Source organism: Octodon degus, unplaced genomic scaffold (assembly GCF_000260255.1).
Source record: "Octodon degus isolate 3935 unplaced genomic scaffold, OctDeg1.0 scaffold00089, whole genome shotgun sequence".
Classification (NCBI taxonomy): Eukaryota; Metazoa; Chordata; class Mammalia; order Rodentia; family Octodontidae; genus Octodon; species Octodon degus.
Genome location: NW_004524665.1, coordinates 2746281 through 2758918, shown reverse-complemented (window position 1 = coordinate 2758918; position 12638 = coordinate 2746281). Strand labels below are relative to the sequence as shown.

Genomic DNA, 12638 nt, shown 5'->3' with positions numbered 1-12638 from the left:
TTTTTTTCCGGAACTGGGGATTGAACTCAGGCCCTTGCACTTGCCAGGGAAGCACTTATCCCACTGAGCTATCTTCCCAGCCCCTGTGTCTTAATTTTAAAAAGTTCTAGGTGTATGTAATTCCATTCTCATTTACAAGTTCAAACTAAAAGAATAATATTAGTAGCACGTTTCCTTCCTACGCCCTGTGGGATTTTATCGTGAGCCTAGTGAAGTGCTAGCTTTGAAGCAAAGCAGGCTCCTCTGCCCTCCAGGCCTGGCTCTCTCCATGGAGAGCCTGCCCCTTCCTCCTCAGAACACCAGGGCAGCACGAAACATGCCCTTTGTTCTGGGCACTCGGTCAGATTCTTAGTGCCCAGTGGCATGGTTTCCAATTCTTGAGGGGCTCTGTCTCTTCTCAGAGCCAGGACAGTGCCCCAAAGGTGACGGCAGCCCTGGGTGCGCTCATTCTCCCCAGGTGAAATCTGGCAAGGGAAGGACCAGAGAATGGCTCAGCAGGGCTGCCCAGGGATTCTTCATAGAGGGCCCCGGAAATTTCAAGGCTGACAGATAAATCAATCCAGAGGACCACCTACATCTTTGTTCCTCAGTTACTAGCCTTCTCGTGTGAGGCTAGACTTTAATATCTGGAAAATGTAGTTTTCTCACCCAGAAAGTAAAGCTCTGTAAGTAACAAGACCTAACTCAGAATTCCAGCTACTCCACAGTCTGAAGTGGGAAAAGTAAGTTTAAAGCCAGCTTTTGAGATCCAGTCTTTTTATTTTTTTTTAATTTATTTATTTTATGTGTGTATGTGTGTGTGTGTGTGTGTGTGTGTGTGTGTGTGTCCAGCTCAGCCCACCAGGGGGCGGGGCTGGCTGGCATGTGGTGCTGGGGGATCGAACCGCGGTCCCTGTGCTTTGTTAAGCTTGTTCTAAGTAGGTGCTTTAGACCACTGAGCCATCTCACCAGCCCCCTGAGATCCAGTCTTAAAAAAAAAAACCCTAGGGCTGGTGAGATGGCTCAGTGGTCTGAAGCACCTACTTAGAACAAACTAAGCCAAGCAAAGCACAGGGACTGCGGTTCAATCCCCCAGCACCACATGCCAGCCCGCCCCGCCCCCTGGTGGGCTGAGCTGGCCACACACACTAAATAAATAAATAAATAAATAAATAAATAAATAATAAGTGTTTTTAAAAAAAAAAAAAAACCCTAATTAAGGGGTTTTGAGTTTTAAGCATCTAATGCAAGCCTTAATACCCTACCAGTTAATGAGATGAAGTATATAAAGTATGAGGGACTGACATAGATTAAAAAATGTAAATGTAAGAGAAAATAATGGTGGAAGCCAAGCATGGTGGCACAGATCTGTCTGTAGTCCCAGCCTTCAGGAGGCTGAAGCAGGAGGATCACTGTGAGTTCCAGGCCAGGCTGAACTACATACATAGAAGACCCTGTCTCAAAAAATCAAATGAATGAGTTCCATCCCTGGTTCTACCAAGAGAGAGAGAGAGAGAGAGAGAGAGAGAGAGAGAGAGAGAGAGAGAGAGAGAGATTAGCAGATCAGAGAGGAAAAGTCTGGGTTATGAAATGGAAAAACAACTGGGCCCCCCCCCAAAAAAAAATCAAATGAAACAAAAAGAAAGAAAGAAAGAAAGAAAGAAAGAAAGAAAGAAAGAAAGAAAGAAAGAAAGAAAGAAAGAAAGAAAAAGCAAGCAAGCAAGCAAACCCAAGCGATGTCTGGTGGCATATGCCTGTAATCCCAGCTTTCTGGGCAGCTGAGGTGGAATGATCAAAAATTCAAGCTCAGGGCTGGGGAGATGGCTCAGAATAAATGCTTGCCTGCCAAGTGCAATTGTCTGAGTTCAATCCCCGGTTCCACCAAAAATTCAAGCCCATGGGGCTGGGGAAATGGCTCAGTGTACTAAGCGCTTCCCTGGCAAGCCCAAGGGCCTGAGTTCAATCCCTGGTTCCCGCCCCCCACCAAAAAAAAAAAAAAAAGTCATATAAAACTATAAATGTGGGCTGGGGAGATGGCTTAGTGGAATAAGTGCTTCCCTGGCAATCGCAAGGCCCTGAGTTCAATCCCCGGTTCCGGAAAAAAAAAAAAAAAGCTATAAATGGAGGGACTGGGGATATAGCTCAGTGGAATAAGTGCTTGCCAGCATTCTCTCCGGCCTACTGTGAAACCCGGCGGCCCTGGGGTCCCAGCCAGTCCTTCCCTGTAGCCTTTGCCTTGCCTTCCTTTGTGTTTGGCCCAGTGTTCATTTGAGGTGTATGTCTTGTTGATTCTCTGGTTCTCCTTTTCTTTCCCTCTGTATGTATACTAGCGATTAAAGCCAGTACCTTCACACTAACCTTTTTCTTTTGAGACATCGTCTCACTGTATAGTCCAGGCTGGCCTTAAACTCACCATGCAGCCCAGGCTGGCCTTGAATTTTGTGGTGATCTTCCTGCCTCAACCTCTAGGGGGCTGGGATTATAGGTGCGTGCTGCTGCTCTTCACTTAAACTTCATTTTGAAATAATGTTAGGGGCCGGGGAGATGGCTCAGTAGAATAAGCACTTACCTGGCAAGCACAAGGGCCTGAGTTCCATCCCCAATCCCGCCGAAAAAAAAAAGAAATAGGGGCCGGGAAGATGGCTCGGTGGAACAAGTGCTTGCCTGGCAAGCACAAGGGCCTAAATTCAATCCCCAGTTCTAAAACAAAAAGAAAAGTCGCAAAAATAATACTGTAGGGGCTGGTGAGATGGCTCAGTAGTCTAAAGCACCTACTTAGAACAAGCTTAACAAAGCACAGGGACCACGGTCCAATCCCCCAGCCCCACATGCCAGCCAGCCCCGCCCCCTGGTGGGCTGAGCTGGCCACGCGCGCACACACACACACACACACACACACACACACAAATAAAATAAATTTAAAAAAATAATAATAATCCTTAAGGGCATCACCAACCCTTTAAAAAATAAATAAATAAATAAATAAATAATACTGTGCGTTCACCCCTCCATGATAATGCTTCACATAGCCCCAGAGCACAGCGAAATGCAAGGAGTCAGCTCGTGTAGTGTGACTGACCAGCTTTCCCAGGACAGCTGCACCCTGTAATTATCCAGAGCTCATCCACTGAATGCAGGTGCTAGAAGCTGCTGCTTTTCAGCTGCCTTATGCAGAGCCAGCCCCAGCCATGTGCATTAAAAGAAAAAAAGCTACCAAATATGTATCAGTCAAAAACACACTTGGCTGTGGCTCGGGTTTACAGCATTTGCCTGACAGGGGTGAGACCCTGAGCAAGCTCTCCAGCACTGCAAAATATGAGATTAAAAAGACTAATTTCTATCAGGTTTTTTAAATTACAAAGTTACCCCCCAAGAAAAGAAACTGAGCAAAGAAAGGGCTAAAGGACCCTGATGGGCTCCCTGTCCAGCCCTCTCTGGAGTTCCCACAGATGGCCGGTGTCCGCCGAGCTCCGCCTCCTGCCGGACTGTTTCCAGGGAGGAGCAGTCTCGCCTGGCAAGCACGGAAGCCAGGGCCTCGCTGCCCTCCCCCATGGCTCTGACCAAGACAGGGGAAATGGTGACAGGGACAAAGCTACAGAGGCTACCCCTGCCAGACACTGCTAATTTTGCATAAGATTTCGAGTTTTGATGGTAGAGTCAGTGGGAACCTGCGAATTGCCATAGATATACATGGCTTGCTCGTCCCACTTGCTGAGGCAAAAGTCTGTGCTTACTATAAGGTGCCATTGGTAGGACAGAGGCACTTCTCAGCTTGTGTGGGGTTTTTTGGTTTTTGTTTTTTGGTTTTTTTTTTTTTTTTTTTTTTTTTTTTTTTTTTTTTTTTTTTTTTTAGTGTCTGTATGAAGATCTGAGATTTGAAAGAGGAGTGGCCTTGCTTGCTGGGGTTGGGCTTGTCCAGGGCATACGAGGACCCAAGTTCCACCCCAGGTGCCACCAGAACAATTTAAGAAAATAGAGTATCTTGTGGTAGAAAAAGACAGGTGAGAAATTAAATTTTGAAGTTTTTGGGTTTTTGTTTTGTTTTTTCTTTGTATTTTAGGGAAGGGTCTACAGGGTGTTCAGGGTCTCACTACTAGATCGGACTGGTAGTGATCTGCCTAGTTACAGCCTCCCAAGAGCTGGGATTGCAGACGCGTACCACCACGCCCAGCCTCAGATTTTCGGTTTTTGAGGGGTTCAGTCTCTGCAATGTGATTACTTCTCAGTGGGGCGTCATCTTTAGATGTCAAACAGCCTTCCCTGTTGTAGAGCAGCACAGCCATGGAGAGAAAAACCGACTATACTGATAGAGATGAATACTTGAGTAAATAAATGGACAACAGACAAGAATGAATACAGGGAAAACCAGGCAGGGCCAAGTGGAGGTGACAGTAAGGAATGGCTAATAACAGCTACCCAGCCCATCCTCTGCCTGGCAGGGCCAGCGTGGGAAGGCCTGGCTCCCCCTGCCTGTTGGCTTCTGTGGAGGGGGATGGCCGAAAAGGAGAACACAGGAGCCACTGAGATCTCACCTGCAAAGGCCCTGCGTCTCTGTCCCCACCTGTTCCCTGTCTCTGAGCTGCATCCTCCCTGTCACTCCTAGGTGTGACTCGGTCCGCCCCATGCACCTGGCCCTGCATCCTGCCGCACTTTGCCCTCCTCACTGTCTCGCTACCACTTTCCTGTCCCAGTTCACCTCAGCCTTCCCTCCGCTGGCCAGGGGGTGCTTGCACGGACAGTAGCTCTGTTTATTGGTAAAGCTGAGGCTGAGAACCAGTGCCCCGGATGCTGAGACAGGAGAATCGCTTGGAGTCAGACTCTGGCTAAATTGCTAAACTGCTCAGGCTGGGTTCAAACTTCCACCCGCCCCTCAGAGTGCTGGGATGACAGGCCCACATCCGGCACTCACCTCTCTGGAGAAAACTCGTACCCCTTGCACTAGGCCGGGTTCTACCCCAGGCACTGCCCAGTCTGCATCCCCCACTGCATCTCAGTTGTCACCTGACAGTTTGTGGCGGCACCCAGGGGCTCCGGTTCTGCCATAAAGCTTGTGGGGCATTTACTTCCTTTCTACCTTTCTGAGGCTTACCACTTTGCACCCTGTTGGTTATGCTCTGAGGTTTATTGATTGCTCCATGGTTTATTTGGAGATGATTCCCCCCTCCCGCCACCCACCCGCAATGAGATGATTTTATGTTCATCTATCAGAATGGATTTTTAGGGGCCAGGGAGATGTCTCAGTAGAATAAGCACTTGCCTGGCAAGCACAAGGGCCTGAGTTCAATCCCCAGTTCCGCAAAAAAAAAAAAAAAAAATTTTAATCTGCTGGGTTCCAAATAAGAGGATCCCCATCTCAGGGACAGCACTCCCCACAGCAGCGCAGTGCTCCTTACGCCCATTTGCCCACAAATCACCAGGAGCTTTCAATGAGCAAAGACCTGGCTGACCCAGAGGGCCGTGTATATAAATAGTACCCAGGCCTCCTTTAGACCTTCTCTGCCTAATCCTCCTCTCTGAAGACTGCAAATGGCTTGACCTTTGAGTCTTAAAAGGCAGGCTCCCTTTCTTTGAAAATTCTGGTGAGCAAAAAGATTGGATGGGTGGGGCACACCTATAATCCCACAGGAGGCTGAGGCAGGAGAATCTCTAATTTGAAGCCGACTTGGGCTACAGAGAAATAGTCTATCTCAAAAAACTAAAAATGGCAGAGTGTGGTTGTGCATGCCTGTAATCCCAGCGCTTGGGAGCCTGAGGCAGAAATACCACCCTGAGTTCAAGGCCATCCTGGGCTCCATAGCAAGCCTGTCTTCAAACACACACATGTTTTCAGTCAAATGATGACCAGTTATCAAAGCTTGCCTTTCTTTCCTAGCATTTTCAGCCAAATGCTTCCCCTTTATCACCAGCTAGTCTCACTGTTACTCTTTTAAAACACCTACCTTAATAGTTGTGTTCCCTAATAGGCTACCACAGATCTGCATTTTTATGGAGTCTCTTCAGGGGGCCCCTGTGCTGCACTGCACAGCCCCTGCATACAGTCAAATGGGAGGCTGCATGGGGTCTCCTGACCTTTAGCGACTCCTAGAAAATGGAGGGCGAGGTGTGCAGTGAAACTCTCACAGCAGAAGCTGGGCGCATCCCTGCCACCCAGGGCACAGGGCACAGTCCTCGGTGACTGCAGCTCCAGCCCTGGCCCTTTGCCTGGAGACGTCCACCCAGCTGCTGTGATGCAGGCTCTCCCAGGAGGCGTGCCAGAGAGCTAGCACTGTAACCTGCGTCACCTCACCACATCACCTCACCGCATCTGGCTGGAGTTAATTTTGCAGACCGTATCCCCTTTCACAGAGTTGACGTCCTTGCTTGGATCCTGCTTTTTGTTGTTAGTCTTTTTTTTTTTTTTTTTTTTCCTGGCAGTACTAGGGAGTGAACCTGGCACCTTCACAGAGTTACATTTCCTAAACTTACAACTTTTTCTTTCTTTCTTAATTTGTTTTTTGGTGTTTTGTTTTGTTTTGTTTTGTTTTTTTGAGGAAGCGGGGATTGAACTCAGGCCCTTATGCTTGCCAGGGAAGTGCTTACTCTACTGAGCCATCTCCCCAGTCCTCTTTCTAGAAAGAAAGAAAGAAAGAAAGAAAGAAAGAAAGAAAGACAGAAAGACAGACAGACAGACAGACAGACAGACAGACAGAGTCTCTCTGTGCACTTCAGGCTGTGCTTGAACTGGATATGCAGCCCAGGCTAGCCTTGAATTCATAGTGATCCTCCTGCCTCAGCCTCCCAAGTGCTGGGCTGCAGGCATGTACCACCACACCCTGCTTCTAACTCTTTATTTTTTATTTTCAAACAGAACTCAGTTGCCCAGGCTGGGCTTGAATTTTGAATCCCCATTGCCTCCTAGATTATGGGATTACAGATATGCACCAACATGCCTAGCTGCTTCTTCCTTTAGATAGCTTCTGGATTCTCCTATGTTTTCTTAATTTTCTTTGATAACAGCACTTTTTTTTTCTTTTTTTCTTTTAGGGAAGGGCCTACAGGGTGTTTAGGGTCTCACTACTAGATCAGACTCATAGTGATCCACATGGTTACAGCCTCCCAAGAGCTGGGATTACAGGTGTGTTCCACCATGGCCAGTCTCAATTGCCGCCTCAGCGCACCTGGGGCAGGGACAGTATGGCAGGCCCAGGGATCAAACACCTGGCCCCTGCACCTGCTTGCAGGTGCTTTAATCTGCTGAGCTATTTGGCCAGCCTGATAACAGCACTTTGACAGACTAAGCAAAAAGAAAACCCGAGTTAGGTGAGCTTGATGGCACACACCATGGTCATGGCTACTTGGGAAGTTGAGGCAGGAAGATCACAAGTTAGAGCCCAGCTTGGGCAGTTTAGTGACACCTTGCTTGTCCCATGATAAAAAGAAATAGTTGCCAGGCATGGTGGCACATTCCTGTAATCCCAGCACTTGGGAGGCTGAGGCAAGAGGATTGTTGTGAGTTTGAGACCAGCCTGAGCTACAAAGTAGGCCGAAGGCTAGCTTGAACTGCATAGCCAGACCCTGTCTCAAAAAGACAAAAAAAAAAAAAAAAAAAAGGAAAGAAAAAGAAATTGTAGGGACCAGGGAGATGGCTCAGTAGAATAAGCACTTTCCTGGCAAGCCCAAGGGCCTGAGTTCAATCCCCAGTTCCGCAAAAAAAGAAAGAAATTGTAAACCTGATGTGGTGCCCACCTATAATCCCAGCACCTGATAGGCTGAAGCTGCTTACCACAAGGCTTGAGGCCAGTCTGGGCTCAGGACCAGCATAATTATTTAGTAGGACCCTGTCTCACAGATAAATACATTCATAAATGAAATATTAAAATAGAAGTAAGTTTTTAAAATGTTCACTCAAGAGGCTGAGGCAGGAGGCTCACTGCAAGCTGAAGACCAGCCTGGGCTGCAAAGTGAGCTCAAGGCCAGCCTGAGTTGCATAATGAATGCGTGAGACCCTGGGTTGGTGGTGCCTCCGGTGGGGGGGGGGAAGTAAAGCAAGTGTTGGGAGAGTTAATCTGAGACCCAAGTAGAAACTAGGAGCTGCTTCCATGGCCTCTTTCCTTAATCCCACTGATCAGCAATTGGATGAACCTTCGGGACGCTGAGACAGGAAAGATTCTCTGGCAAGGAACTGAAGACCTGTCTGTCCCTGGTGTGGAACATGAAGGTACTTTCCAGCTCTCTGTGCCCAGACTGAGACCAGTGCCAGAGCAGGTCCTGGGCTCCGGGGCTGAGTGAGGGCCAACAAAGGGGCAGGTGGCCTCGGGTGACAGCTGCAAGCCTGCCACAGCTGTGGAGGTGCTCAGGCCCTTACATTTCTTTCTCCTTCACCAAAAACCCATCTCAACATTAGCACATACCCGGAGAAACACAGCAACCTCTCAGCTTTTAAGCCCAAAAGAAAATGCGCTTTTGTCTCCCTGCAGTAAAAGCCCAGGAGAAGCAGGCAGGAGGGCAAAGGCCCTGTGCTAAGGACAGGGCTGGGCCCACCCTGGAAGCCCTTCCCACTCAAGGTCCCTGGGAGCACCCTGGGCAGCACCCAGGGTCAGTGGAAATGTCACCTGTGGGACAAGGTTCCCTATCTTTTTCTCATCAGCCCGCGTTCCCAAGAAAATCCTCAAATGCAAAGCAGTGTCTCGAGAGTTGAACTTCTCTTCAGCAGAGCAAATGGAAAAGTTCCGCCTGGAACAGAAGGTCTACTTCAAAGGCCAGTGCCTAGAAGGTACAGCAGCACCCCAGCCTGGAGTCAGGTGTGGCAGGAGTGGGGGCACAGCAGGGCTTGCAACCCAGTCATTTCATAGCTCGGTGTGTCACAGAGCCTGAGAATCCCCTGGGAAAACAAAGCAAAGCAAGACTTGCAGTGTCAGGCACGTGTGTCCCCTACAGCAACACTGTGGCATGGCCAGGGCCCAGGGTGGGGCTCCACAGACAGCATCCTAGGGCTCCAGCACCCAGGGCACCTGCACTGAGCTGTCCCTGAAGTGCGGGAGGCCGCCTGGCCTGTTGCAGTCCCATTCCGGTGCTGCTAAGGAGACACTGGTGCTTGTGTAGCCCTCAGGCCCAGACGCAGGAGCGGCCGGGCACCAGGCAACACAGGCAGCCTTGGCCCCTCCGTGCCTCAGCTCAAGAGAGCGAGGGCGCCTCTGTGGCGCTGCCCTAAGACGAGGACCCCCACTGGAAGGGGACAGATAGCCCCTACACTTTAGACCTAGCTGTTACTCTCTCCTTCAGAGTGGTTCTTCGAGTTTGGCTTTGTGATCCCCAACTCCACAAACACCTGGCAGTCCTTGATAGAGGCCGCCCCCGAGTCCCAGATGATGCCCGCCAGCGTCCTCACGTGAGTGTCAGGTGTTGCTGCTCTGCTGCGGCAGCCCACAGTCGGCTGGGTGGACAGTGGGGGCGAGGAATGGGCAGATGCCCTTGGTTACAGCCAGGGCAGAAAGAATCAGAGATGAGACCGTGACTCTGACGCACCTCACCCACCTGCTGGCACACAAGCGCACACGCAGGTACCTCAGGCTTTCACCGAAGACAGTCACTCTTCTTACCGAGGAGCTCCGCTGCCCCGTGGAGGGAACAGGCTCCCATCCTCCCACCTGCCTTCCTGTGACATCTCTGAGCTTTTTTTTTTTTTTTTTTTTTGCGGTCAAACTCAGGACCTGTGCTTGCCAGACAAGCATTTATTCCACTGAGCTGTCTCCCCAGCCCCCCATTTTATGTATTTCTTCCTCTTTTTTTTTTTTGCAGAACCGGGGATTGAACTCAGGCCCTTGTGCTTGCCAGGGAAGCACATATTCCACTGAGCCATCTCCCTGGCCCCCATTTTATGTATTTGATACAGGTTCTCACTATTAGATCAGACTCACAGGTCCGATTCCTAGTGATCCTTCTGTCTCAGCCTCCCCAGCGTGAGGGTTACAGCTGTGCTTCACCATGCCCGGTTTCAGTGGCTACATCCATGCACTCTGGGCAGGGCTGGCACAACATATGGTACTGGGGATCGAACCTGGCAGGCTGTCAGACCCCTGAGCTATCTCTCCAGCCCTATTTGGGCTTTGTTTATATCACCCTAACAAAACCAGTCCTGACTCTGTCCTTTGCTCACACACTTTCAGAGGCTCCCTGAGAATTTCCTAGACTTCCTGCTCTAAGTGTTTCAAGCCACTCTGAACTACATAGTAAAACCCTGTCTCAAAAAGACCCCCCATGGGTCTGGAGAGATGGCTCGGTGGTCTAAAGCACCTACTTGAAACAAGCTTGGCAGAGCACAGGGACCACGGTTCGGTCCCCAGCACCACATGCCAGCCAGCCCCGCCCCCTGGTGGGCTGGGCTGGCCACACACACACACAATAAATAAATGTAATAAATAAAAAAAAAAAAAGACCCCCCAGTGGTGGTGCTCACTTGTTTTTTTTTTTTTTTAATTTTTATTTATTTATGTGTGTGTGTGTGTGTGTGTGTGTGTGGCCAGCTCAGCCCACCAGGGGGCGGGGCTGGCTGGCATGTGGTGCTGGGGATTGAACCGCAGTCCCTGTGTTTTGCTTAGCTTGTTCTAAGTAGGTGCTTTAGACCGCTGAGCCATCTCACCAGCCCAGTGCTCACTTGTAATCCCCAGCTCTTGCGAGTCTTTGGAGGCTGTAAACAGGCGAATCACTATGAGTCGGATCGTAGTCGTGAGACCCTGTAGACCCTTCCCTAAAATAAAAAAAAGACACCCCCCAACATTTTTTTTTTCTTTTTTGAAGGTAGATCAGTAGTAGAGTTTCCCTGGCATGCACTAGTCCTGAGTTCCATCGCCAACAGTGAAAATAATAATTTCCTGAGTGTAATGGTATATGCCTGTGTCCCAGCACTTGGGAGGCTGAGGCAAGAGGATCACTGTGAGCTTAAGGCCAGCTTGAGTCACACAGTGAGTTCAAGGCCAGGCTGAACTATACATATCCTAAAGCCCTATCTCAAAAACAATAAAAGTTTTAGTTACCCTAAATCTAAGTGCCTTGTAAAGACTCAGTCTCACCCCCCACACACACAAAAATAGGAATTAGTCCAACGAATAATTGAGGAAAGAAGAAAGAAGGAATATTTGAGCAGAGAGTATTTTTTGTTTGTTTGCCTTGCCAGGGAAGCACTTATTCCACTGAGCCATCTCCCTCAACCGCAAAGCAGAGAGTTTTTAAAGGCTAAAAGGATGCAGCTGTAATCCCAGTACTCAGGCGGCTGAGGCAGGATTACCATGAGTTGGAGGCTTTTCAGTGGGTTCAAGGCCAGCCTGAACTACATAGCATGACCCTGCCCCCCCACACACAAAGGCTAAAAAGATAACCTGCTAAAGATAATTGTGTGATACCAAATCATCTCCTCCCATGGTCCTTTATGAAATCTACATCACTGTGTAAACAGATTGTTTACTTTTTAATCTTTAATCGTTTTTCTTTAATAGAGTTTTCATCACAGTAGTGGCAGAGAGAGAGCCAGGCAGACGGTGGCAGGAAGATGCCCCTGATGTCCTGCCCTTGCAGTGCCCACCCTGGGGGGACAGATGGGGGATAGTGGCTTGGGGGTGGAGGGCAGAGCACATCTACGCAGACTAAGGCAGGCTGTGTGGGCAGTTGGTGCTGCTGTGTGCAGCGCTTGCTGGAGGTGGCGCCGGAGCGAGGACAGCCCGGAGCCCTTCTGCTCTGCACCACGGTGTCACCCTGGGACCCAGATAACACCACTTATGCAAATACCCTGCTCTCCTGTCCCCTCTCACAGCGGGAACGTTATCATAGAAACAAAATTTTTTGATGACGACCTTCTGGTAAGCACATCCAGAGTGAGACTTTTCTACGTTTGAGCGAAGAGCGCACGTGCTTCCGGAACTCGGGCCTAGGGAGGAGACTGCTTTGCTTCCCGCATCTGCGTCCTTGCCCTGACTCATGAGACCCGGGACCAGCCCTGCAGGTAACCAGGTGGTTCCTCCGAGCTCTTCTCCCACTGAAGACAGGGAGGGTGCGGCCAGCACCCAGGCCAGCACCCATCCCCAGCCTCAGCCCCTCCTCTGCCAGCGGCCTCCTTTGGCCCTGGATTTTGGGAAAAAAATGCCCATTTCTGCCCATGTTTAGCTTTTTCCTAGCGTTTCTATTTCATACATTCACATATATATTTAACTTGTAAAATAGACTGTGATATTATTTCATAATGTAATTAAAACATAAATTAAAAGATTCCTACGTCTGGAGCATGGCGCTGCTTCCATCCCTGTTTTGCACAGCAGTGACGCTGCCCTCACGTGGGAAGACGTGCAGAGTAGCTCAGTGGAGCATCGCAGCCGGCTGGGCAGCTCCAGAGGAGGCTCAGCAACCTGCCTGCCTGTCCCCTGCACCTCAGCTGCGCCTCCACAAATGCTGTCAGGAGGGGGGAGCACTCAGACCCGAGGCTGCAGCAGGCATCCTGTCCTCAGTGCTTTGGGGTCTGAAGCAAGACAAAGGCAGGACTTACCTCTCAGTGCTGCAGGCTTTGGGTCCTTCATAAATGCCAGCCATTAAAAGTTTCCTGAGACCTGTGAGATGGTTCAATGGAATAAATGCTTGCCTGGCAAGTACAAGGGCCTGAGTTCAATCCCCGGTTCTACCAAAAAAAAAAAAAA

At 49.5% G+C, this 12638-nt stretch overlaps 1 protein-coding gene across 1 annotated transcript in view; it reads left to right on the top strand.

The window, feature by feature from the left end:
* Pde6d (phosphodiesterase 6D) overlaps positions 1-12029 on the top strand; it is a 38041-nt gene extending 26012 nt beyond the window's left edge. Inside the window, exons 2-5 of the mRNA XM_004637309.3 lie at positions 8088-8176; positions 8606-8731; positions 9241-9346; positions 11765-12029. Of these exons, the coding sequence (XP_004637366.1) occupies positions 8088-8176; positions 8606-8731; positions 9241-9346; positions 11765-11846 (403 nt within the window). The 3' untranslated portion in view covers positions 11847-12029. The remainder of the gene's footprint in view (positions 1-8087; positions 8177-8605; positions 8732-9240; positions 9347-11764) is intronic.
* The last annotated feature ends 609 nt before the right edge of the window (positions 12030-12638 follow it).